This window comes from Protomyctophum bolini (assembly GCF_963924005.1).
Source record: "Protomyctophum bolini genome assembly, chromosome: 7".
NCBI lineage: Eukaryota > Metazoa > Chordata > Actinopteri > Myctophiformes > Myctophidae > Protomyctophum > Protomyctophum bolini.
Genome location: NC_137868.1, coordinates 43,690,462 through 43,718,121, shown reverse-complemented (window position 1 = coordinate 43,718,121; position 27,660 = coordinate 43,690,462). Strand labels below are relative to the sequence as shown.

General features: G+C 42.7%; 3 protein-coding genes across 4 annotated transcripts in view; 2 read left to right on the top strand and 1 right to left on the bottom strand.

The window, feature by feature from the left end:
• Positions 1 to 838: 838 nt before the first annotated feature.
• Positions 839 to 14,868, bottom strand: LOC308318731 (lipid scramblase CLPTM1L-like; the record flags this gene model as incomplete). Its single annotated transcript, XM_080768359.1, has 18 exons — positions 839 to 914; positions 1,147 to 1,277; positions 1,443 to 1,487; positions 2,243 to 2,298; positions 2,825 to 2,859; positions 3,339 to 3,421; positions 3,543 to 3,593; positions 3,823 to 3,888; positions 4,542 to 4,645; positions 5,665 to 5,749; positions 6,761 to 6,855; positions 8,251 to 8,368; positions 9,231 to 9,309; positions 11,847 to 11,974; positions 13,545 to 13,710; positions 14,147 to 14,238; positions 14,415 to 14,596; positions 14,832 to 14,868. The coding sequence occupies 18 exons, from the start codon at positions 14,866 to 14,868 to the stop codon at positions 839 to 841; spliced, it is 1,629 nt and encodes a 542-aa protein (XP_080624485.1).
• Positions 14,869 to 16,770: 1,902 nt separating this feature from the next.
• The window catches only part of mrs2 (magnesium transporter MRS2), a 51,034-nt gene continuing 40,144 nt past the window's right edge, over positions 16,771 to 27,660 (top strand). Inside the window, exons 1-2 of one of the 2 annotated variants that reach the window (XM_080768019.1) lie at positions 16,771 to 16,909; positions 27,044 to 27,390. In XM_080768019.1, the coding sequence (XP_080624145.1) occupies positions 27,057 to 27,390 (334 nt within the window). In that variant the 5' untranslated portion in view covers positions 16,771 to 16,909; positions 27,044 to 27,056. Of the gene's footprint in view, positions 16,910 to 26,602; positions 27,391 to 27,660 lie in introns of those variants that run through there. The other variant, XM_080768018.1, reaches the window with a different exon arrangement.
• LOC308318730 (E3 ubiquitin-protein ligase TRIM47-like) lies at positions 17,950 to 23,569 on the top strand (the record flags this gene model as incomplete). Its single annotated transcript, XM_080768358.1, has 2 exons — positions 17,950 to 19,182; positions 23,561 to 23,569. 2 exons carry the CDS (start codon positions 17,950 to 17,952, stop codon positions 23,567 to 23,569), a joined length of 1,242 nt encoding a protein of 413 aa, XP_080624484.1.

The window sequence follows — 27,660 nt, the reverse complement described above, 5'->3', positions numbered from 1 at the left end:
GAACTTAAGGAACAGTGTTCAGTTTTTTGTTATACTGTATGCACCATATACTGTATATACATGTATAGGCTATCTGGAAGAAACCTCCAGAAAAAGCTGGTCTGCTACAACTCACTTCTTTTAAATCCGTTTAAATCGATACAAAAATAAGCAATTTTAGGAAAATAATTGCCATGTTGCAATGCATCGTGAGCTTGTAGGATCTGCTATTTCACTATTTATTTATTTTATTTTATTTTTTCAAAATGAAATCGTCACCAGATTCCCCTCCAGAATCAGTTGTTTAATTAAAATCCAATTAACTTAACACACTTAAAACTAAAGTTGTGTCCCAGATATTGGATATCTTAATTCAGTTAAATCGGTGGTCCTTGAGGGGGTTCCAGGTGGGTCCCCATATGCTAAATGACGGAAGAGTTGGTAACCAAATGGACCCTTTATTAGATGGATATTTAACTCTTGAGAGCGTAAAATTAAACCAAATGGACCCTTTACCCCCCCCCCAAAAAAGTGACCACAGGTTCAGAAACACTGCTTTAGTGCTTGTACAGGTTTATCTCATAACAGCAGCTGGAGTTCACACACACACACACACGTCACTCACACTTATAGGCCTACAGCATTTCACACTGTTAGGTATTGAGCCGTTTAGCGGTGAACACTGAGGGACCAGCGCCACCTAGTAGCCGCAGTTTGTGAATTGGGTGCCGAAGATCCACTGCTCATATTTTGTCTCCCTGTAAATCCTCACAGTCTTTCCAGGTTGGTTTCATAATCCATATACGGTTGATTCCTCTGGTTGTTCACGGTCCATCCAGCAGGTGGCGTCCACTCCTCCTCACTGAGTCTTTTGTTTCTTGCTGTGAGTGTGGACTCCCCCTGCTGGTTCCCTTCTGACCCTGCAGGCGTAGCACCTGTTACGAGAACACACACATATTCAGCCAGTATTAGCACCTGTTAGAAACACACACACACACCGTGAAATCCGTTCATTCATTCCCATCGTATCGACGTTGAAGAAGTACATTGTCTGGAGAGAGCGATTAATCTTAATAAATACGTTGAAATATCCTGTGTGTGTGTGTGTGTGTGTGTGTGTGTGTGTGTGTGTGTGTGTGTGTGCGTGTGCGTGTGCGTGCTTCTTGCCTGCGCTGGTAGAGGAAGACGAGGAACAGGAGCTCGTCTCTGAAGCAGGAGAGCTGGTGGGAGGAGGACAAGGAGACAGAGGAGAGCCAGGACACACAGGAGCACACGTCTGACACCAAGGTGCTCATCCCCTAGGGGAGGGGAGAGGAGGGGAGGGGAGCTAGTTAAATCAATGTCATAAATGTATTGGTTTCTTTGCATGCAGATTTGATTTCCCCTCCTTGAGACCCAGGGAGTGGATGGGTGAGATCACGTGATTGGACGATGAGACGATGTGAGAAGAAAGCAGAACTCACTCTGTACATCAGAACGGCCCCCTGTAGATGATCCACACACTTCAACTGGAGAGAGAGAGACAACAGGGTAGGATGAGAGAGAGAGAGAGAGAGAGAGAGAGAGAGAATAGGGTAGGATGAGAGAGAGAGAGAGAGAGAGAGAGAGAGAGAATAGGGTAGGATGAGAGAGAGAGAGAGAGGTGTAAGAAGAAAGGAACTCAACATGCCACATGCTGTGCACAGCCTAGCCGTAAATACTTCATCGTATGACGGATAGCAAATGTTGCCAATCTGCAAGCTCACAACGCATGGCGGTGCCATAATATGCTATTCGACATTGGATAGCCGTCATACCTTTGACCAACACAGACAGACACCCTGCTATAGGTGCAGCTGTAATCACTCAACAATTATTAGTCCATGGTTTGGTCATTTTGAACATGTGGCTCATTTTGTACAACAACCTTCATTGTTGCTGTAGTTTTCTTTTTTTTACTCATGTTTATTGTGTATATCTTCCTGACTTCATTGTCTTCCGTTTTGTCTTTAACCCATGGCGGGAACCCCTTTTGGTGTTAGCATTATGTCATGCTTTAGCTATTGAAAAATAGCAGATCTACAAGCTCGTAGCGCGCCACCGAGTGGCGCGCTACGAGCTTGTAGGTCTGCTATTTTTGAAAAATCGAAGAGCGACTGACTGATAGAAGGCATTTTTAGAATCTGATCTCAGGTCAGAATGGAAAACTGTCAGGATGTAGAAGACATTTTTAGAATCTGATCTCAGGTCAGAATGGGATAAACGAGGGTTCCTCTCTGCTCACCTTGTGGTTGACGTAAAGCTGTGGAGTCATGGACAGGAAGCCGAAGGCGTAGACTCCTGGCAGGGAGAGAGAGAGAGGAAGGAGGTCGGATGAGCTCCCTGGATCATGGTTTTAAAAAGTGGCCAAATTTGTCAGACTGAGAGACTGCCATTGGATTTTTTGGAATTTTCGTTTTTGAATGAATTGAAAGCAGGGAATCATAGCTTCAAATTGACATATTGGTTGTTCGGTTTGACCCACCCGTTTCGGAGATATGGCTTATAGAGTAATGTCTTGCAGAGAAACAGTGAGTTGAGAAAACGGGCTTCTGTGGTCTCTAACATGAAATAAATGCTTAAACATTTATAAATGTAGCTATAGGTGTACTATTTACGATTTCAGCTCTGGCACTTATTCCAGACATGCTCTAGTCTAGTATGTGAAGCCTGTGCTATTAACTCCTTTTTGGATACTGGTGAAAAGCTGGAGGTTGTGCAATGGCAGACTCTCATTAGTCAAATCTGGTCACTTATATGTGTATAGATAATGTCTGCGTCAACAAACAGTGATGATAATGGAGGGGAGAGATGCAACAGGACTCACCGGTCACCAGGCTGTTGATTAACCAGGAGGAGTGGCTGTCAAAGTCAACACGACATAGTGTTATACGTTTAGCTGTGGTCCAACACGTGTGATATTAATTAATTAACACCTTGAGGGGCCTATTTAATCCATTAATAAAACGTGCCCCATCGTCAACAAGCGGCACTCTAGGCTGCAGAGCGACGCGATCATAGCACTAATTTGACGGAGATTATCAAATCTCCGTCTCGGGGCACATGACCATGCACTTGAACTTGACGGTGATTTACGTCATGGGCCCCCGATGGTGTTTTAACCACATCAGCAGCGGACTGACCTCATGCTTCCTTCTATGCAAGAGGAGTCATGGTCATCTTAACCATCTGAACTCCAGCATTCCTGTTAATTCTGGGGGGGTGAATATTCACCCCCCCAAAAAAATAGGTGGGCCAAAATATAACTTGTGACTCAGGTTCTGCTTCACTATAAACTCTGAGGGTTTAAGAGGTTGTAAACATGCGTAGATGAAGCTCACCTCTTGTAGCGCAGATAGACCAGGGAGAAGATGGCTCCACTGATACACAGAGGGTACACCAGGTAGGACAGGTATCTCCACGCCTGGAGCAGCATGAGACACAGAGGACACAGGAGTGTGAAGACGTGTGTCTGCTCTTATCTGCTTGCACATGAGTTCACAAGCGACACTATATCTATGGATGTTTAGAATAGAATGCTATACCTGTGTGTCATACTCTACTGTCCTCCTTTCAGCCTCGTCCAGCTTATTAACCTGCACACACACACACACACACACACACACACACACACACACAGCAGGACATGAGCTGGTATAGACCTGCTCTGTATTCAATACATTCAAAATTTAACACAACTTTTGCCAGGGAATTTTTCATGATAAAAGGCACTAGAGTGCCACGCATTGTCCTTAACACAAAAACAGTAACCAACCACACTGTCCCGTCTAACCACTATATGTAGAACTGGACTCTGGAACTTACTTGGATGACTGAACCGCCGCTTTGCCACCGCAGGTGGATGTTGAACACTTTAAACATCTTCCACACCTGAAGAGACAAACATAATCCAGTCAGTCAGTCAGTCAGGCACTCATTTTCCTCAAATGCTTTGATTAATAGATTGATATTTAGTTAGTCAATTTGTTTGTTCGTTTAATAGTTGTGGAGGTTTTTGATTGAATATACTATTCTCCGTGGCTGTAAACAAGTTTTTCCCCAGGGCCTTTTTTACGAGCTTCCCCTGCCCGCCTACGAGGCACCGTTTCTGGGGCAGAGAGGGACCTCGTCCGTCCGGCCCTGAGTAAACAGTTTGCGAATAGTACAGTGGTACGATTTTTTTAATACGATGCTAAAAAAAAAGGATAACACAAAAAAGCCCCAGAGCTAGGGCTTGTTTCCATTGTGGTCCCGTCCTGTGTGTATTCAAGTCATGGTGTATATTATCCCATTCTGAACGGGAACCCGTTTTGGTGTCAGCATCATGTCGTGCTTTAGCTATTCAAAAATAGCAGATCTACAAGCTCATAGCGCGCCACCGAGTGGCGCGCTACAAGCTTGTAGGTCTGCTATTTTTGAAAAATCCAAGAACGACTGACATTTTTAGAATCTGATCTCAGGTCAGAATGGGTTATAATCAGACCAGTGTGTGTCCAGTGGAAACCTCGTATGAATCTGATCTCAGGTCAGAATGGGTTAAATACCTCTACAGATGCTCCCAGGCCCACTGGAAGCAGAACCAGCAGACTGGTGTCGCTGTCGAGCAGGTGCAGGAACACCAGCAAGGTGCTGAGACAACGCCACAGCACTGAGACAAAGAAACATTTTTAGTTTCAGTCATAGTCTTTTGAATGAGTTTTCATTTCTTTTCATTTTTAGTCACCTTTTAGTCACCTGGAATGTTTTAGTGTTCGATTCGATTCGATTTTAGTCGACTAAATCTACAGTTGATTTAGTCAGCTAATTTTTTTTTCTTTCTTCGCGGGCCTTGATGCCGTCGTAATGGCTGATTTTACACTTGCTGAAAATAGCAACATTTTACTCTAGTTTTTATTTGTCGACGAAATTGTCAGTATATTTAGTCTTCGTTTTAGTCGTCGTAGCTTAGTTTTTATTTAGTCTCCATTTAGTTTTCCTCAGTGGAAAAAGGCAGTCGACGGACATTTTTCGTCTTAGTTTTTAGTCGACGAAATCAACACTGCCGAGAGACAGACGGAACACTTCATATAACACACCTACAGGCTAACAATACTGACGTTGCAATGAGTTATTAGCTTATTTTTGGCAAGTGACACTGTAATAACATAAATAAAACAGTGATATTGTAATAAAAATCATCATACCCGGAAGTTATGCAAAGCCTACTGTGAGTGTCAAAAAAACTACTTTCTGGGCTTGACAGCAGTGGCGTGCACAGATAGACACTAGGGGGCGCTAGAGCACCACCTGCCCTTGCCCTCTGGAGAGCAATGTGCCCCCCCCCCCCCTTTTGTACAGTGTAAAAAGCTTCTAATATATTATTTAGGCCCCAAAATCTATAAATCTCACACCATTAAGGCAACCGGTCGGTTCCACACACTGCACAAGGTGCCCTTTTTTCACTTGAGCACCTGCCCCCCCTCTAAATGTCTGTGCACGCCACTGCTGGACAGCCCCGGATACATCCAAACAGAAACGTCCTATATGACTGTGTTAAACTACGTTAAATGACATTAAACTCATTTTGCCACTCACTTCATGCATGCGCATTTACCCTCTATTCATTCAACATGTAGAGACCAGAAAGTCATTATGACAGTAATATGACATTTTATTCCTGATTTTCACCTGACTTCCTGGACATTCCCAGCATGCTTTTCTTCTTCCTCCAGAAGCTGATGTCATTTTTAAGAGCCAGGAACTCACAGATAAGCTGGAAAAACAAAACAAGGAGGAAAAAAAACAAAACATCACATTAAATGTAAGCAAGCATAGCATAGAGCCTGCAATTTTTTATTCTAGTATTCTTGTTATTAGTGTGGTTGCCCAAAGGGTAAACAAACTATAGTTATTGTCACACTTTATTATTTTCCTTTTTCCGGAGTAACCTGCCTAACTAAGCTAATTGGCTGTTGCTGGTTATGTAACCAATCTATGTTTTACAATCGCCTAAAAAGTGCAATATCTCCCCTGAGCCTAAAAAAGTACAATATCCTCCCCCCGGGTCATGTGGATATATATCCCTTTGGATTCGTGATTAAGATGCTGGCTTTCCAGTCTCCACGTGGGATACCTGGTTACAATTCCCGGGTGTTACGTATACAATAGTGCCGTGACCTGGATGGGGTTTCCCAGTGGGAGGAGGTCAAAAGGGGTGCCGTTAGTCAGAAGGTTCATTGTTCCGAAATTACTATCCCTATCTCTAACCCTAACCTAAACCTAACCGCAAGCACGGGAGCAGTGCATGTTCGGACTAACGGGACTTCGGATCTATGGGTAGTTCCCGTCAAAAGGGGGGGGTGAATGTATAGCAGAGTGGCTCACACAGTCTCAGCTTGATGGCCGGGCCCTGAAACAGTGGTTCCCAGGGGTCCTTGGACTATATTTTCAAATGGGGGTCCGTGGGCTAATTAGTGTCAATTTCTGGGTCCTTGACATGGAAAAGTTTGGAAACCAGTGCATTAGTGTGTGTGTGTGTGTGTGTGTGTGTGTGTGTGTGTGTGTGTTGGTGTTCTTCCATGCAGGGCTGTGACCCCAGCGGTCATTAGTGTGTGTGTTGGTGTTCTTATGTGCAGGGCTGTGACCCCAGCGGTCATTAGTGTGTGTGTTGGTGTTCTTACGTGCAGGGCTGTGACCCCAGCGGTCATTAGTGTGTGTGTTGGTGTTCTTACGTGCAGGGCTGTGACCCCAGCGGTCATTAGTGTGTGTGTGTTGGTGTTCTTACGTGCAGGGCTGTGACCCCAGCGGTCAGGAGGAGCACATAGAGGTTGGAGTCCATCAGCGTTCCTTTGATCTCGTCTATGTTCTCCTCGCTGAAGCCTGGACGGACACAGAGGAGAGTCCGCACAACCGCATGCATACGTTGTTATAGAATCATTCTATCTCAAGTGGATGGCACTTGAGTCCACACCAAGACCAGGCGCGTAGCGTGGATCAATAGAGAGTATGCACAATTGCACATGCATGATTTTCCCATCAGGACATCTAGACTGAGTGGCAAAACATTGAGCAGCATGGAGTGTTGGAGTTTGGAAGCGCTCGTTGGAAGTCACTCAACCGTCCTGCCGTACCACCTGTTTCTAAATGTCACATAATGCAGGAGGCAGCAAAATGTTGTGTTATTGAAAACAAGCACTTCCAAACTCTGACACAAAAATAATCAAATGCAGCGTATTCCTTGACAGAAAGCAGCTCATAACGTTTCTACGGTGGATTTTTATGAAACAAAAGCTTTGCAGATAGAAAGAGGACAATTCAAGCTTTTCGTACAGCTGCAATAACGTTGGTGAGTTTAACATTGTTTAATGCAATCAGACAGGACTTTTCTGTTTTGGATGAATGGGGCCGTCGAGGCCAGAAAGTAGTTTTTTGCCACTCAGTGGGCGTTCCCGCATAACTTCCAGGTACGATGATGTCACACGCACACCCTCTATTGATTGACTGAGGGGGGCGTGCTAATGGGGGACCTTTTAAAACAAAGGCGGCTTTGCATGCTGTAGTTTGCTACTAAACCAAAGTATAGGCTATCTTTTGTTGTTTTTCTAGTTTATTCGCCCCCCCCTCTCTTCAAAGTTAGACTGGGCCAGCTCTAAACTGGCCCGCGTGGCCCAATGGAACCTATTATGCCGGTGACCAAAACTATAGCTAGTAATATCTCATGAGTGATACCAATGTGAAACTCTATCGCTGGTGTTTAGCTACTGCTGTGTGCATTTAACGTCAATGCTTTTAGCTAGGAACGAGGCTAGTCCCAGCTCACAGTCCCTTCCTAAACCTTCCCAGCAGGATTCAGAAATAGACGGAAACACAATTAGCTCGGATCTTATTAGTACCCCGTCAGGAATCGCTATACCGTCCGTGCCCGGCATGAAAATGTAGAACACGCGTCAGTCACTATAATAGATCACAAATCTGGGACACACGGATCGTTCGACAGCAGTTAACCCATTTTGGTCGGGAACCCCTTTTGGCGTCTAGTATTATATTATCCTTTAGCTATTGAAAAATAGCAGATCTACAAGCTCATAGCGCGCCACCGAGTGGCGCGCTACGAGCTTGTAGGTCTGCTTTTTTTTTTTTTTATCGAAGAGCGACTGACATAGAAGACATTTTTAGAATCTGATCTCGGGTCAGAATGGAAAACTGTCATGATGTAGAAGACATTTTTAGAATCTGATCTCAGGTCAGAATGGGCTGAAAGAAAGAGCGACTCACCGAACTGTCTCAGGGAATAGACCACGTCGTGCAGATGGACCCAGATCCTGAACCGTCTCAGAGAGATGGCCTCGTACGACACGGTCAGAGGCAGCTGGACGGAACCGCTGCTGATCTCCTATAGAAAGACGGAGAACCATTCAACACATTCTGACCTGAGATCAGATTCTTAAAAAAAAATGTCTTCTACACATCCTGACAGTTTTCTGAAAAAGCTATGTTTCTATGTCGGTGGTTCTTTGGCAATGTAAACGTATGTTTTCTCATGCCAATAAAGCCCTTTGAATTGAATTGAAAATTGAATTGAATTGAATTGGTTCTTCGATTTTTCAAAAAAAATAGCAGACCTACAAGCTTGTAGCGCGCCACCCTATGAGCTTGTAGATCTGCTATTTTTCAATAGCTAAAGCATAACATGATGCTAACACCAAAAGGGGTTCCCGCCCAAAAATGGGTTAAACACAGAAGAGATGTATGTAGGGCTGTCACGATTACGAATGCTAGTGGACGATACATTCTCACACACAGATAATTGTGATTCACTATTTAATTGTGCATTGGAATGATACAATTTGTAATTTGTATATATATTTTTTTTTAAGATAATTTTTTGGCTTTTCTGCCTTTATTGATAGTATCAAGTGAAGATGGACAGGAAAGAGGGAGAGAGAGACGTGCAGCAAAGGTGGTCATGAACGGGACTCGAACACGCAACACGCTGTCAGGCCAAAGCCTATATGTGGCATGTGCCTGGAGTATAAACTCTTCATTTCCTTTTCCAACCATTCAGTTGCAAAGAAAACCAAAACATACTTTTTTAATAATTTGGGGTTGCGACCCACGGGTTGAGAACCCCTGCCATACAGAATAGATACTGTATATGCATGCGTGTATGTACCTTAGAGCTAATATATACTCTAAGGTTATGTACTGTATGTATAATTATTGTATAGGTATAGGTGTACTAGATATGGTCTTACCATGAGGTCATGCACCCTGAAGCTCAGCTCGTCTATCAGTAACAGGGGGAGGTAGGTGAACCTGCTGCCTTCCTGAGATCTGCACAGAGACAGTCAAAGAGTCATTCTCAGGTAGAACCTTTGAGGTATTCTTTTGTTCATAGCACGTCTGCTTTTATTTTAGAGACGCTATAGCCCCTCCTATGTCCAGCTTTTAGTGTAAGTTTTATGTCAGGATGGTGTACGATGAGAAGAGCGATCACTTCACGTCACACGGGTGTGATCTTTTTTACAGATACAAACAGAAAATATCTTGACACAATGACACTCTGGGATACAAACAGTGGTGTAAAGTACCTAATGTAAGTAGGTACATTTATGAAAATACTGTAACTTTTTTAGTTATTTTTGACTTAACTGAGTGGCCTTTACTCCACTGCCACTACAATTATTTGAAAACTTTAGTCTAACTAGTTAGTTTGTAAATTTGTTGTATTATTACAAAACATACATTAACCACTTAACCAGCTATGCTATTTTCAAAATAAATGTGATGCCCAGCTTTGTCTGTTTATGAGTACCCAAGAGAGATGATCGGATTGGCTGAGGACCCCATAAGCAATTATTTGATTGGCTGAGCAAAGCAAATTGGGGATAAAAAGTGAGGACGCAAAGTGTGATTGGCCGGAATGAGATGATGTTATGATGATAAGAGCGCCCCTCACTTCACACGGGCGTGATTTTTCCCAATAATGCACATGTTTTTCCCTATATTCAGCTATTATATTAGTAATATTCCTACACAAACATTACATTCATTAACTTCCCATTGACAATGAATGGAGAATTCACGTCATGTGTGTCGACATCGACATGTTACGTCATGATGATATGCGCGGCCCTCACTTCACACGGGTGTGATTTTTACCTTATTTTATGATCAAGTGTATATTTGTACGTCTTTAAATATTCTGATGAATTGAAAACGGAGGACCCTGATGTAAACATGTCTTAGTGATTGTCATGGTTTCGTCCACAAAGTAGCAGTTTTTGTATTGACTTGTGCTTTCGTTTGTATTTCGCAGTATGTACCCATTTTACATACTGCAAAAATAATCTATCAATGAAACAGAACTGCCACAACTGCAAAGAATGGCCAATGTTTACTTGATACTCGATACAATGAAAACGACTATTATAGGACTAACAAGCAATGTTATGTAGACAGACAGGAGCGACGTCATACTCTTCCAAAATAGGTTGGAGACTAGAGATGATTTTGTTACGCCCACAAATGAATAGCCATGGGACCCATGGCTAAAATATCAATGTATTGGGAACAACTTGCATCGTTCCCAAGTAGTCTAGTTATTACAAAAAATACCATTAACCACTTCAGCCCCATAAGCTATATTTTCAAAAGATGTGTATACATTTGAAAACTTGAAATGAGACATTCTGCATAATGAGTACTTTAACTTTTGGTACTTTAAGTACACACCCTCATGTCTGTGCTGGTGGGTGGAGACAGAGTGGACACCTATACACCCTCATGTCTGTGGTGGTGGATGGAGACAGAGTGGACACCCATACACCCTCATGTCTGTGGTGGTGGATGGAGACAGAGTGGACACCTATACACCCTCATGTCTGTGGTGGTGGATGGAGACAGAGTGGACACCCATACACCCTCATGTCTGTGGTGGTGGGTGGAGACAGAGTGGACACCCATACACCCTCATGTCTGTGGTGGTGGATGGAGACAGAGTGGACACCCATACACCCTCATGTCTGTGGTGGTGGATGGAGACAGAGTGGACACCCATACACCCTCATGTCTGTGGTGGTGGATGGAGACAGAGTGGACACCCATACACCCTCATGTCTGTGGTGGTGGATGGAGACAGAGTGGACACCCATACACCCTCATGTCTGTGGTGGTGGATGGAGACAGAGTGGACACCCATACACCCTCATGTCTGTGGTGGTGGATGGAGACAGAGTGGACACCCATACACCCTCATGTCTGTGCTGGTGGGTGGAGACAGAGTGGACACCCATACAGTACCCTCATGTCTGTGGTGGTGGGTGGAGACAGAGTGGACACCCATACACCCTCATGTCTGTGGTGGTGGGTGGAGACAGAGTGGACACCCATACACCCTCATGATCTGTGGTGGTGGGTGGAGACAGAGTGGACACCCATACAGTACCCTCATGTCTGTGGTGGTGGGTGGAGACAGAGTGGACACCCATACACCCTCATGTCTGTGGTGGTGGGTGGAGACAGAGTGGACACCCATACACCCTCATGTCTGTGGTGGTGGGTGGAGACAGAGTGGACACCCATACACCCTCATGATCTGTGGTGGTGGGTGGAGACAGAGTGGACACCCATACACCCTCATGATCTGTGGTGGTGGGTGGAGACAGAGTGGACACCCATACACCCTCATGATCTGTGGTGGTGGGTGGAGACAGAGTGGACACCCATACACCCTCATGATCTGTGGTGGTGGGTGGAGACAGAGTGGACACCCATACACCCTCATGTCTGTGGTGATGGGTGGAGACAGAGTGGACACCCATACACCCTCATGATCTGTGGTGGTGGGTGGAGACAGAGTGGACACCTACACCCTCATGTAGCGCCGCACATCGCTGGGAAGTCCCGCCCTGTTGAAGCTGAAGTCCTCTGACATCATAGTGATGGACAGTCGGGACCTCCAATGGGAAACGGGTAGGTCCGATTTAGGCGTGGGTTTCTGAACCGGACAAACAAAGAAAAAGAAAGGAAAATAAAATTACTTGTACAGGATTAGAGGTCAATAGAGTATAGTGCAACTGTGCTAAAACGCAGTACAATTTTTTTACGGCACGGCCATGCCTAGCTTTCTAGAATTGGTTTCCAAATGGGAAAGAAAGGGCAAGATCCCGTCACCACAACTAGACATGCTGGACAAAATCCGCCAGACTGTATAATATGCTACAGCTTTGATACACCAAAACCTGTGTGGTGGATTTGTGAGGCTATCGATAGCTAAAGACTGGACAGGACGGCTAGCCTGGCATGGCCAGACCAGGGCCATATAGAGTAAAACAGAGTTACGACATTGGCATGGGATAGAAAACAGCCTGGTCACGTGGTTCATGTGCGCCAATGCATTCCGTATACACTTCCGGTTTTCCCTTTTTAAACCAATAGAAGTCTATGTAAAAGAGCCTGGCCCCATGAAGAAAACAGAGTTGTAGTGTTACTCTGTCTTACTCTATGGCTCTGGGGCCAGACTAATATCACTGTGTTGATAATCTCCCCAGGGATTATTTTGGCAGATTTGTCTGGTTTTCCAGGCTACTGGAAGGCCAGATTATTAGACTTAAGGTCATTACACACTGGCGAATTAGCGACGCGATGCGAATAAGCGATCTAAAAATGCGAAATATTCGCGAAAAAATGCGAAATATAGTCTATAACATACATGGGCAACTGGCAGCCCTCACATTTACTTAATGTGGTCCACCGGTTAATATTGGAATAGTAAGTAGCCTTTTCGAGCCATGAGGCCCATAGGGGCAGGAGCCTAACTCCTGTTTCTGTAGCGTGAGGCAGCTTGATGTACACCCCCTGGACATGACGCTAGTATGTCGCAGGGATTTATACCCCCTAATCCAACCCTTGATGCTGAGTGTCAAGCAGGGAGGCACTGGGTCCCATTTTTACAGTCTTTGGTATGACCCGGTGGGGGATTGAACCCCGACCTCCCAGTTTCAGGGCGGACACTCTAACCACAAGGTCACTGAGCTGGTGGAATATTGGAATACTGATATATTATTGAATTCAGCTGTTACAATTCTAAACATGCAAACATGACCCACTTTAATTACTTCAGTCTATATTAGTAGCTTAATGACTAGTATTAAAATGTTAGTCTTTTTTTATTTCCAATGCATTTAAGTTCATAATAGTTAACATAAGTGTAACGATAAAAATGTAACTTTTCAGGATTCCAAAAATAGCAAAAAATAAAACATATTCAGGATTTCAATTAAAATGCAATAGGCCTATAGCAAAAATAGCAGATCTACAAGCTCAAAACACGTCATACTACGACGCGTTATGAGCTTGTAGATCGGCCATTTTGGCCTATACGAGTATGTGGCCCTCTGGAGTGACTGTGGAACTATACAGTGGCCCTCTCCATCAACAAAGTTGCCCACCCAGCTCTATACTATAGTATGTTGTCACCTTGTGTTTGTCTCTGTGTCTGGGGGGGACGTAGGTGGTGAGCAGGGCAGTGTAGTGGACCTGTCCCCTGTCCTCCAGAGGAGACTCACCTTGTGTTTGTCTCTGTGTCTGGGGGGGACGTAGGTGGTGAGCAGGGCAGTGTAGTGGACCTGGCCCCTGTCCTCCAGAGGAGACGCGCCGGCATTATGCACGTACACTATAGCATGCAGGCTGCCATTAGCCCGGGTCTCTTCTGGCAGAGTGACATTCACCTGCCTGCAGAGAGAGAGAGAGAGAGAAAATAGCACACACACAGTGTAAATAGGTTTTCAATGTAATGTGACCCGGGACCCAGGGGTTTAGATGGGTTCCAGGGACATTTTATGAGTCTTACTTCAATGACGTCATAGAGTAGGCTACAGTACTGAATCCCAGGACCCCCGGAGGGTGACATGATTGTGTCCTTTTTAGTGAGTCTAAGGATGCAGGCTGTTTGCATCACTGCACACAGTCTCTCACACACACACACACACACACACACACACACACACACACGCACAGCCACGCAGGCACACGCACAGCCAGGCACGCAAGCATGCACGCACACAGACACACACAAATAAACATAATTGTTTTTGCTTATCTTTGGATAATGATGATGATGCAGCTACTTTGTTGATTTGAAGGGGGAAAACAATGATAATCAAGTTACCGTTCAAATGAAGAGTGAATGTCAAACGGGTCCAGTTTCACGATGAGGTTTAGCTGGCTCTCATCTGGGTCCAAGCACGTGAAAACACTTAACTGGTTGAGACAGGAGAGAGGATACAGTGTCAGATTATATTGATTCTGTTCACCTGTTAGGCCTACTACAGATGGAAATGACCTACGGTGGCAGCTAAATCTGGAGCTGGAGATTAATGCATTTAATGCGGACGGACGGACGGACGGACGGACGGATATCATCAATTCAAACCAACCTGCAGCCTGGGTCTCTGCGCCAGGTAGGAGGTGACACAGGTCTCTCCTCTGGTCCTGTCGCAGGGCTTGTTGTTCAGGAAGCCGTGCACCACCCACGCGGTGTGCACCATGTACACAACGAACACACCCAAGAACACCCGGGCCGTGGTGCTGTTCTTCTCTCCTCCTCCTGCTGCTCCTCCTGCGGGTTTGGAATAACAACACGACGGAAACATGGTGGACTATACAGACAGCAACTAAAGAACAGCTATAACCGCTCCACTATTTTTCATTAAATTAAATTAAACATAGAAATAACACAAAGACCACTTAATGAATTGCTGCTTCCTCTAGCAGCTAGAGTCTAGCTTGTATAGCATCCTTCAGGACCGTGAGATGCAGGGATTACACCGAAATTGGTGACCTATCGAGATTACGTTGATGGCTCAGCAGCGACATCTGGTGGTCATTCATGGGAATACGGTATATTTATGAGTGTGCGATGTTAATAGTTAATGCCGTGTCAAATCCGATTTGCATCAGAATATCAAATCAAACTGTGTAGCTACAGTAAACAAGCTCTCGAACATCGCAGCCAGTTAAATCTTTCTTTCACACAGGCACGGCTAGCCAACAACACTGTGGCCACAATATTCGATGGGCCCCGATGGGGTGACCAATTCTGGTGTGACAGCTGTGCTGTGCCTGTGCTGCATCCATCCGGGGACAGGTCCTCCGGGAGGGACGGTGCTGATGATGCTGAACAACATGGCATTGAGGATAAATACATGGACGGCTGCGTTTACACCAGCGTTTACACCGGGGACCCCCAGGGGTCCTTGAGGCAGTTCCAGGGTGACCCCCTAACCCTAACGGGTCCATTTGGTTCCATAAATTAACATTTATTTTACAATATAAATTGGGGGTGTCATTACATGGGGTCTGTAGACTAATATGCATGTCAAACTGAGGGGGTCCTTAACGGGTTGAGAATCACTGCTAGAGCTGGGGGTCCTTGACATGAAAAGGTTTGGGAACCACATATGGTTACTTTACACTGACTGAATGATGATGTTGCAGTTGTTTTTTCTTTCCCCAATCTCACAATGCAATTAAGTCGTCTTTGTGTTATTTCTATGTTTATTTGTATTTTATTTTATGAAAAATAGTGGAGCGGTTATAGCTGTTCTTTAACCCATACATTTAGTTGCTGTCTGTGTTATAGTGGCCACCACCACCGCCACAAATTCATTTTAACAGGGTTACAGACAGTTTAGCATTTAGTTTAGGCTTCTGTTTGGCCACTCCTATAAAACTAGGACCAGCAAGACCCCAGCCGAGAGGCGTTATTTTTAAAGTCATGCCAGTACAGTTCGCACACGGAGACAATCACATTCACAACCTAGTGCATTCAGCCAGAATGTGATATATCCTGACAAAGTGAGTTGAATACTAAATAAGATAAGATTAATAATATATGTAATACCTATAATCAAGCGAGGCCAAAATGTACAGGTATTAAACCGTCCGTAACAACTTTACCTTCCTCGATCCTCTGCCTTGCCTTTGCGCACACAGTCAAATCGGGTTTAAAGTCTATACTCTATGGGTTAACTTCATTATGTTAGCTTTGTCGTTTTGTTTTTGAGAGGAATACAGATTAATCTGTCTGTGTGTCAATGTGTGTTTACTTTGTTGTGGTAATTAACGGATACAAGCTCACAAACATCACCAGCCTTTCCACACAAAGACAAGTAAACAAGAATTTTCACTTTCCACAGGAACTGCGGGATACGTTGACGGTGCGACGACAAAGACAAAGGATACATTACCAATCGGAGGAGTTTAAGAGGTAACTAAAACTGAAATAAAGTCGTAGAATTTACCACATAGTCACACATTCCTGTTTTTGTTTATATAGAAGTGTATATTTGGACGTCTCTAAATGTTCTGATGAATTGAAAATGGTGGACCTTATTGTAAACAAGTGTAATGTGTCGTCCTGGTCCACAGTTAACAGTTTTTGTATTGAGTTGTGCTTGCAATTTACTGTAATTCGGTTAATAAATAGGGCTGACCGTTTGGAACCTCGACATCTACGCTTTAACTCCGAGAGCTAAAGTTTAGATATGAGTTTCCAGTAGTGCTTGACAAAATAAAGTAATTTAGGCGTTTATTATAATGAATGACTCATAGGGCAGTATATTTAATGTCACTGGTATTATTTTTTAAGATGCCGTGGTAAACCTAAACTGGTCTATTGCCCAAGCCAAGTTCCCAATAGTAGCCTATAAAACGTTTGTATAGTGTTTTTAATCTCATCTATTAATTTTCCTAAAATTATTGTGTGGTTTGTTTTACTTAATTTCAGATATCATTCACCACAGTTCACGTCTGTCTGTGGAACAACTTTATAAATATCCATACAGTAAATCTCAATGATGTATCACACCCACAAGAAAACAACTTGTATATAAAAACCTCACATCAAAAGGATTTTTATCATCAAGGACGGGTGAGCACAGTACTGTGTAGATATGATTTAACTGACTGAAACTACACAGTCTATTGTATTTGTCTGAATGCTTCAATTGACTTTATAATCTAAGGGCTATATCTTGCGCTACCCCTTAAAGGGACACTTCACCCTTTTTGCAAAAAAATATATGTTAATGACGTTTAGGAGCTTTAGAACACTTTCCTGGGGGGTCTTTATGTGTGTAATATGTGGTTTTAGATATTTTAGATTGTAGCAGTGAGCCTGTTGTCTCTGATGTCATGGACACTGGGCTCACTTCCTTCCTGGACTACATGTTGTCTCAGTAAGACAGCTCTCCCCCCTATCCACAAGGAGGAGCAGTGCACCAAAGAATTATGGGAATTGTAGTCCAGGAAGGTAGTGAGACCAGTGTCCATGACATCAGAGACAACAGGCTCACTGCTACAATCTAAAATATCTAAAACCACATATTACACACATAAAGACCCCCAGGAAAGTGTTCTAAAGCTCTTAAACGTCATTAACATGTATTTTTTTGCAAAAAGGGTGAAGTGTCCCTTTAACCCTTATCCCTAAACTAATTTGTCATTTTTTACTATTTAAAAAAACCTTTTAAAATAGTTCAAATAGCCAATCTACAATCTCACAATGTCTCAATGTAGATCGGCTAGTTGAACTATTTTAAAATGTTTTTCAAAATGGTAAAAAATGGCAAATACGTTGAGGGATAAGGGTGGCGCAAGATGGAGCCCTAAGACTGATAACTACATATTCTATCAATAAATGCAAGTCTGTGTGTGTGTGTGTGTGTGTGTGTGTGTGATCCACATAACTCGAGAACCGTTCGCCCCTCCCCACAGCAGTTAGAAGTAGAACTTTAAAGATACTTTTAGAACAACAAATTTACACTTTACAAGTTTCTCACTAATCTCAGTAAGTACTGTAAATGCAATATGTAGTACTTTTAAGGTTGTAGGTTTAAATGTAATCATTCAAGAAAAGAACGCCATTTTGATGTTTAAAACTTTATCCATTTTATTCCCAGTGTTTTAGATATGGCGTCCGCCAGCTTTACCCTGTCTGAAGAGGAGTTTATGTGCTCCATCTGTCTGGATGTTTTCACGGATCCAATCACCACTCCATGTGGACACAACTTCTGCGAGGCCTGTATCAAAAATCACTGGGACCGCACTGATGGGACAGTAGTGTGTAAGTGTCCACTATGTAACAAAAACTACCACAGGAGACCAGAGTTTTCTGTTAATAAAGTTCTCTCGGAGATGGCTGAACAGTTCAGGAAGTCAAAGCAGCTGAATCAAACTTCCAGCTCAAACCAAGGACCAGCTGCTAAACGACGTGAAGTCTCCTGTGACGTCTGTACCGAGACCAAAAGCAAGGCCCTGAAGTCCTGCCTGGTGTGTCAGACCTCCTACTGCGAGACTCACCTGAAGCCTCATCGGAGTCGCAAGGCATTAAAGCGACACAAACTCATCGCCCCGGTAAAGAACCTGGAAGACTACATGTGTACGAAACATGACAAACCTCTGGAGCTGTTCTGTAAGACTGACCGCATGTGTGTTTGTCAGTTCTGCACTGAGTCAGACCACAAGTCCCATGAAGTTGTATCACTGAAAGAGGAATGTGAAGGAAAGAAGGCTGAGCTGGGAAAGACATTGGCTGAAATTCAGCAGATGATCCAGGAGAGATGCAAGAAGATTCGGGAGGTAGAGCTCAGCAAGAAAGTTGCAGACAGAGAGATAGCAGACACATGTGTGCAGGTCTTCAATTCTCTGATCAGCTGTATTGAAAGAAGCAGGGCTGAGCTCATTGATGCGATTGAACAAAAGCAGAAAACAACAGAGGAACGGGCTGAAGGCTTTATTAAAGAGTTGAAACAAGAAATTGAGGATTTAAAGAAGAGAAGCTCCGAGCTCCTGAAGCACCTCTATGTGACTGAAGACCACCTCCACCTACTCCAGAACTTCACATCCATCAACAGCCCTCCACCCACCAAGGACTGGACAACGGTCAATGTCCATCAGTCTTCATATGTGGGGACTGTGAGGAGAGCTGAGGAGAAGCTGGAGAAGACATTCAGTCTAGCGATGTCTGAGCTGTGTAGTGTTACGCTGAGGAGGATCCAGAAATATGCAGTGGATTTCACTCTGGACCCTGATACAGCACATCCCAACCTCATCCTGTCCGAGGAAGGGAAACAAGTGAGCGATGGAGACATAGAGAAAAATCTCCCAGACAACAAAGAGAGATTTTCCGACGAGCACAGTGTCGTAGGAAATCGAAGCTTCTCCTCAGGAAGGTTTTACTATGAGGTTGAGGTTTTTGGGACTGACTGGACTATTGGAGTGGCCGGCAAGATACTCAGGAAGGGATCATTCCTATGGTGTCCCAACAATGACTTCTGGACAATATCTTGTCATATGTTGAATGTTCATGGATACCAGCCTAATTGTGAGATTGACTATTTTCACATCCCTGTAAGAGAAACGCTCTTTACAGTGGGAGTGTTTGTAGATTATGAGGAGGGTCTGGTCTCCTTCTACGATGTGCGGCACAAAGTTCATCTCTACTCTTTCACTCACTGCCCATTCACCGACGAGCTCTATCCATTCTTTAGTCCCCATGGTCATAGCTACAGGGTATGTGGTTGTGGTGGTTATGGTTGTAGTGGTTGTGGTCGTAGTGGTCGTAGTAAAACCACTCTGACCATCAGCCCAATCGAAGATTTAGCAAATGACTTCTAAATCCTGACAGTTTTCTGAAAAACCTATGTTTCTATGTTCAGTGGTTCTCAAACGTCTTCATGTCAAGGACCCCCAAAAATATGTATAATTGGCCATCTGAAAATATGTTGTTGCCCCCAGAAGCAAAGATTTGAGTTAAAAATGTTCGCTCTGAAAGAATATTGAAAGATTCGCACCACATTTTCATGATTTTTCAAAAATAGCAGATCTACAAGCTTGTAGCGTGGCACTCGGTGTCACGCTATGAGTTTGTAGATCTGCTATTTTTCACTAGCTGAAGTATAGCATAAGCATAATGCTTAAACCACCAAAAGTGGTGCCCGTCCTGAATGGGATAACTCAAAATGTAACTGTTGTTCCAAAAGTGATTTTTCTATTGAAAGTACAACCATGACTAATATAGTACATGAGTTGTCCAATCAAGCAGGTAGTTTAGATTATTCACGTAATCCCTATTTCTTTTAAATTCAGCTAATCCAAAAATAGCAATTGCACAACACATTGCATTGCGAACATGTCCAAAAGAGCAACACCAGAGTTAAAATGCATTTCCTGAATGAGAGACTGTTGGAATCTAGTCTACATGTATTTCTTGGTACAATAACTCTATTGCATATTTGTTTTATTTTCATTCACGTTTAACTACCGGTAAACATTTAAATGAATGAGCAGGAATAATGATTGATAGGAATAACAACAGCATTTATTGTACTTTACTTAATGGAAATGCAATGATTCTGATGTTAATGACTGGTTCTTTTATACATGTTGCCAAGTATACAAGATGAAAATGTGATTTTAATAGAAATCACCAATTGTAAGTGTGTGCAAATGCCATTTTGACTAAATATATGAAAGGAAGACTAATAAATGCAAGTCAATTGTTTTTTTTAAATCTAGGTTGTATGTTTTGATTCGATTTTCTTTCTTCATTTATACGTTGTAGGATTTAGCAAGAATATGCTCATTTCCATCCTTTTAGTTGGACACTTTAGTTAGATTAATTGAATACTTTAAGCGATTGCCCAAAAGAATGGCATGGTGGCACAGATTTATACAAAAGAATGCTAAAAGGACAACATCTTTCCAGTAAGGTCCATGTAAATATACTTTTATCATCTTGTAAAACATTTTTTACACCTGGTTAAACTGCTGAGAACATGACACCATGACATGTCATGGTCTAGTTTGAGGTCCGTTAATCTCTCAAGAACAGATTTGAGCATCGAAACATTGATTGGTTAATTTTTTTATTTCACAGTATGTAGAAAGGGTACATTTCAAATAAAAGCACAAGTATTTTCAAAATCTGTTACTTTGTGGCAGAACCATGATAACTTGGCACTAACACACTTGGTTACAGCCAGGGTCCACCAAGTACTGATGATGTGTCTGGACTACTGCACAACTGAGATGTTTTTGTGATTGTCAACTCTTTCAAAATTGGTTTGAAATATGGTTCACTAGGACTTTATTTCCACGCACACACGCACCTTCTTGACCTGTACCTTTGACAATGGCGCCATCAGTAGGGGTCCTTGAGGGAGTTCCAGGGTGACCCTAATGGTAATGGGTCCATTTGGTTCCATTTGTACACTCAAAGTTAAATTAACATTTATTTTATAATATAAATTGGGGTCTGTAGACTAATATGAGGGGGTCCTTGAAATTAAACAGGTTGAGAATCACTGCTAGAGCTGGGGGTCCTTGACATATAAAAAGTTTGGGAACCACATGCTTTACACTGACTGAATGATGATGTTGCAGTTGTTTTTTCTTTCCCCAATCTCACAATGCAATTAATGTTTGACTGATTTTGGGAAATATGTTTCTTACATACTTTCCCAAAATCCTTGCGAAAAGTTGTGCTATGAGCGTTTTAGACACTCAAACACTTAAAATAATCAGACAAACTTATTTACTGCACAGTAGCAAAACTAATGCTGAGAATAGTTAAATGTACCCGAGGGGGCTTTGGAATAGTGGCACTGCTTGGAACGTTGAAACAGTTCTTTTTTTCTCTCTTTATGGTATTGAACTGACAGTCAGACAGTGTGTGGAGGACCTTATGTCATGTTAAAATACTGTATGTCTGACTGCTACTTGTTTGTACACAACGACATTTAGGTGCTTATACAATGATTGTCACCACACAGTCATCACTCTGACCTAATCAGAAAATACTGCCAGGGGAGGGCTCTCCATTGTGTGTGTATGGGCTTGTGGAAAAACTGTCAGAACTTACATGAACCACATGATGGCGCCATTGTCAAAGGTACAGTTCAAGAAGGTGCGTGTGTGCGTGGAAATAAAGGCCTAGTGAACCATATTTCAAACCAATTTTTAAAGAGTTGATAATCACAAAAACATTTCAGTTGTGCAGTAGTCCAGATGGACACGTCAGTACTTACTTGGTGGACCCCAGTGCCAAGTTATCATGGTTCGGCCACAAAGTAACAGATTTTGAAATGACTTGTGCTTTTATTTGATATTTACCCATTCTACATACTGTGAGGAAAAAAATGAATCAATCAATGTTTCGATGCTCGAATCTGTTCTTGAGAGATTAACGGACCTCAAACTTGACCATGACATGGTGTCATGTTCTCAGCAGTTTAGCCAGGTGTAAAAAATGTTTTACAAGATGATAAAAGTATACATTTACATGGACCTTACTGGAAAGATGTTGTCCTTTTAGCATTCTTTTGTATAAATCTGTGTGTCCAACTAAAAGGATGGAAATGAGCATATTCTTGCTAAATACTACAGCATTTTAAACTTATAAATGAAGAAAGAAAACTGAATCTAAACATACAACCTAGATTAAAAAAACAATTGACTTGCATTTATTCTTCATTTCATTTATTTAGTCAAAATGGCATTTGCACAATTGGTGATTTCTATCAAAATAATCACATTTTCATCTTGTATAAACATCATTAACATCAGAATCATTGCATTTTCCATTAAGTAAAGTACAATAAATGCTTTTATTCCTATTAATCATTATTCCTGCTCATTCATTTAAATGTTTAGTTAAATTTAAACATGAATGAAAATAAAACATATGCAATCGAGTTATTGTATCAAGAAATGTAGACTAGATTCCAACAGTCTCTCAGTCAGGAAATACATTTTAACTGGTGTTGCTCTTTTGGTTTGGTTTGCAATGTGTTGTGCAATTGCTATTTTTGGAATACCGGTAGCTGAATTTAAAAGAAATGGGGATTACGTGAATAATCTACTGTAATGTACTATATTAGTATATGGTTGTACTTTCAATAGAAAAATCACTTTTGGAACAACATCTACATTACTTTATCTACTTTATTTGAGTTATCCCATTCAGGACAGGCACCCCTTTGTGTTTTAAGCATTATGCTATACTTTAGCCATTGAAAAATAGCAGATCTACAAACTCATAGCGTGACACAAATCATGAAAATGTGGTGGAATCTTTCAATATTCTTTCAGAGCGAACATTTTTAACTCAAATCTTTGCTTCTGGGGGCATCCCTGGAACAACATATTTTCAGATGGCTAATTATACATATTTTTGGGGGTCCTTGACATGAAGACGTTTGAGAACCACTGAACATAGAAACATAGGTTTTTCAGGAAACTGTCGGGATTTAGAAGGCATTTGCAAAATCTTCGATTGGGCTGATGGTCAGTTTGTTTTTACGACTACAACGACCACAACCACTACAACCATAACCACCACAACCACCACCTTTTTCCCTGTAGCTATGACCATGGGGACTAAAGAATGGATAGAGCTCGTCGGTGAAGGGGCAGTGAGTGAAAGAGTAGAGATGAACTTTGTGCCGCACATCGTAGAAGGAGACCAGACCCTCCTCATAATCCACAAACACTCCCACTGTGAAGAGCGTTTCTCTTACAGGGACAGTGAAAATAGTCAATCTCACAATTAGGCTGGTATCCATGAACATTCAACATATGACAAGATATTGTCCAGTAGTCATTGTTGGGACACCATAGGAATGATCCCTTCCTGAGTATCTTGCCGGCCACTCCAATAGTCCAGTCAGTCCCAAAAACCTCAACCTCATAGTAAAACCTTCCTGAGGAGAAGCTTCGATTTCCTATTACACTGAGCTCGGATCCTCCTCAGCGTAACACTACACCGCTCAAACATCGCTAGACGGAATGACTTCTCCAGCTGAGCCTCGGCTCTCTTCACAGTCCCCACATATGAAGACGGATGGACATTGACCGTTGTCCAGTCCTTGAAGGGTGGAGGGCTGTTGATGGATGTGAAGTTCTGGAGTAGGTGGAGGTGGTCTACAGTCTGCGAGAGCTGCTTCAGCTCAGAGCTTCTCTTCTTTAACTCCTTGATTTCTTGTTTCAACTCTTTAATAAAGCCTTCAGCCCGTTCCTCTGCTGTTTTCTGCTTCTGTTCAATCGCATCAATGAGCAAAGCCCTGCTTCTTTCAATACAGCTGATCAGAGTATTGAAGACCTGCACACATGTGTCTGCTATCTCTCTGTCTGCAACTTTCTTGCTGAGCTCTACCTCCCGAATCTTCTCTCGTCTCTCCTGGATCATCTGCTGAACTTCGGCCGCTGTCTTTCCCAGCTCAGCCTTCTTTCCTTCACATTCCTCTTTCAGTGATACAACTTCATGGGACTTGTGGTCTGACTCAGTGCAGAACTGACAAACACACATGCGGTCAGTCTTACAGAACAGCACCAGAGGTTTGTCATGTTTCGTACACACATAGTCTTCCAGGTTCTTTACTGGGGCGATGAGTTTGTGCCGTTTTAACACCTTGCGACTCTGATGAGGCTTCAGGTGAGTCTCGCAGTAGGAGGTCTGACACACCAGGCAGGACTTCAGGGCCTTGCTTTTGGTCTCGGTACAGACGTCACAGGAGACTTCACGTCGTTTAGCAGCTGGTCCTTGGTTTGAGCTGGAAGTTTGATTCAGCTGCTTTGACTTCCTGAACTGTTCAGCCATCTCAGAGAGAACTTTATTAACAGAAAATTCTGGTCTCCTGTGGTAGTTTTTGTTACATAGTGGACACTTACACACTACTGTCACATCAGTGCGGTCCCAGTAATTTTTGATACAGGCCTCGCAGAAGTTGTGTCCACATGGAGTGGTGATTGGATCCATGAAAACATCCAGACAGATGGAGCACATAAACTCCTCTTCAGACAGGGCAATGCTGGCGGACGCCATATCTAAAACACTGGGAACAAAATGGATAAAGTTTTTAACATCAAAATGCCGTTCTTTTCTTGAATGATTACATTTAAACCTACAACCTTAAAAGTATTACATATTGCATTTACAGTACTTACTGAGATTAGTGAGAAACTTGTAAGGTGTAAATTTGTTGTTCTAAAAGTATTTTAAAAGTTATACTTCTAACTTCTGTGGGGAGGGGTAAAACAAATACACACAAGAATATTAGGAAAATGAATAGATGAGATTAAAAACACTATACAGCCGTTTTATAGGCTGCTATTGGGATATAACTTGGCTTGGGCAATAGACCAGTTTAGGTTTACCACGGTATCTTAAAAATAATACCATTGACATACTGCCTGAGTCATTCATTATAATAAACGCCTAAATTACTTTATTTTGTAAAGCACTACTGGAAACGCATATTTAAACTTTAGCTCTGATATCTATGAGTTAAAGCGTAGATATTGAGGTTCCAAACGGTCAGCCCTATTTATTAACAGAATTACAGTACATGTCAAGCACAACTGATTAACAAACTGTTAACTGTGGACCAGGACGACACATCACACTACAATAAGGTCCACCATTTTCAATTCATCAGAACATTTAGAGACGTACAAATATACACTTCTACCAAAAACAGGAACGTGTGACTGTGGTAAATTCTACGACTTTAATTCAGTTTTTACCTCTTAAAACTCCTCCGATTGGTAATGTATCCTTTGTCTTGTTGTCGTCGCACCGTCAACGTTACGTGTCCCGCAGTTCCTGTGGAAAGTGAAACTTCTTGTTTACTTTCTGTGTGGAAAGGCTGGTGAATGTGGTGATGTGAGCTTGCTATTTATTCACTGCAGTGCTGCTCTGTGTTCAGAATCCCAGGTTTAAAGCCCGCCTCTGTATCCGGGTAATTACCACAACAAAGTAAACACACATTCAGATTCACACACAGACAGATTAATCTGTATTCCTCTCAAAAACAACAAAGCTAACATATGAATTTAGTTAGCCCCGCAAGCAGAACCCGAATGTAGTAAAGTTTCTGACACTTTGATTACTTTATAAAGCGACAATCAAATTTCATAAAAGCTTTATGTAGGGTTCCGAGAGGGGCTAGAATTTAGTTAACCCCGATTTGACTGTGTGCGCAAGGCAAAGGATCGAGGAAGGTAGCCCCGCAAGCAGAACCCAAATGTAGTAAAGTTTCTGACACTTTGATTACTTTATAAAGCGACAATCAAATTTCATAAAAGCTTTATGTAGGGTTCCGAGAGGGGCTACGATCAAGGTAAAGTTGTTACGGACGGTTTAATACCTGTACATTTTGGCATCGCTTGATTATAGGTATTACATATATTATTCATCTTATTTCGTTTTTTTTTTAACTCACTTTGTCAGGATAGATCACATTCTGGCTGAATGCACTAGTTTGTGAATGTGATTGTCTGTGTGTGAACTGTACTGACATGAATTTAAAAATAACGCCTCTCGGCTGGCGGGGTCCTGCTGGTCCTAGTTTTATAGGAGTGGCCAAACAGAAGCCTAAACTAAAATGCTAAAATGTAACCCTGTTAAAATTAAGCTTAATATTTTGTGTGTCCTGGGGGTCTCTAGTAGGACTATAATAATAGTAATAATAGTAAAGAATTCGGCGTAAAATGTAGTGCACGGACATACACACACACACGGAGTCACGGACACGCACACACACACACACACACACACACACACACACACACGGATGGAAAACAACGTAAACAAAGTAACGACACATATAGCCGACATAACACTGACAGCGGGTGTCACAACAACACAAGGAATATATGCCTGGAGAACAGCTTCAACGTTTAGCTTCCTGATGCTAACAACAAGTTGCACTGCAAGGAAGTTCATCTTGGATAATCTACTGTCAAGGGTGATGTTGACACACACAACGTTTCTATATCGCTGACCTGTGTGAACATTAGCTATAGTACTGTACATGGGTACACAATTGGGTACACAGTTGCTTTGCTTGCCAATATGGAGCCTGCAAGCTCGTACCAAATTATGTCTCCCAGCTTGTTGGGGGTCATTTTCGTGACATTTGTTGTGTAGTAGTAGTGCTAGTGTACACTCCAGACCAAGCATGGCAGCCTGCAGCAGCAGTGTGAACTCTCTGCGTTGTGCCAGGGTGCTGCTGCCCATGGTGAAGATGAGCAGGGCACTGCCAGCAGGCTGGATGAACTGCAGGAGAATAATGTATCAGCTGTCATGTTGTGGGACACAAACACACCTCTGCTCACAGCGCCATGCAAGTACCAACACCACATACATTTCATCAAGTGTGGGGGGTCTGAAAGTGTCCCCTGGCCCCTTCTACGCGTTCGGCTACTACATAAAACCAGCCAGCTGTTTTGGGGAGGTTGGAAGGAGCAGCTATTCAACGTTGGGCTCCTGCACCAGTCAGACACCTCTGTTTAGATGTCAACAAGCAAGTCCACAGACGCTGCTGCAAGGAGGAGGAACCAGCTGGAATGGTGAGAAGAATTCACACTGTTGTTGGTGGATATGTTCTGGTCTGTTCTCATACTGTTGTGCAGTACTACAGATGGATGGATTTTGAAGTTATTGTGATACCTGTATTTGCCTTCAATGCATTCATGACATAATGTACATTTTATGGCAACTGCCTGAGCTAGCAACAGGCAAAAAATATAAGGTGACAGGACAAGATGATATGAGGCATTCACTTCAATTTAATAGAGATCTCTAGAGTCTGAGGCGAGCACAACCACCTTCCAGCATGT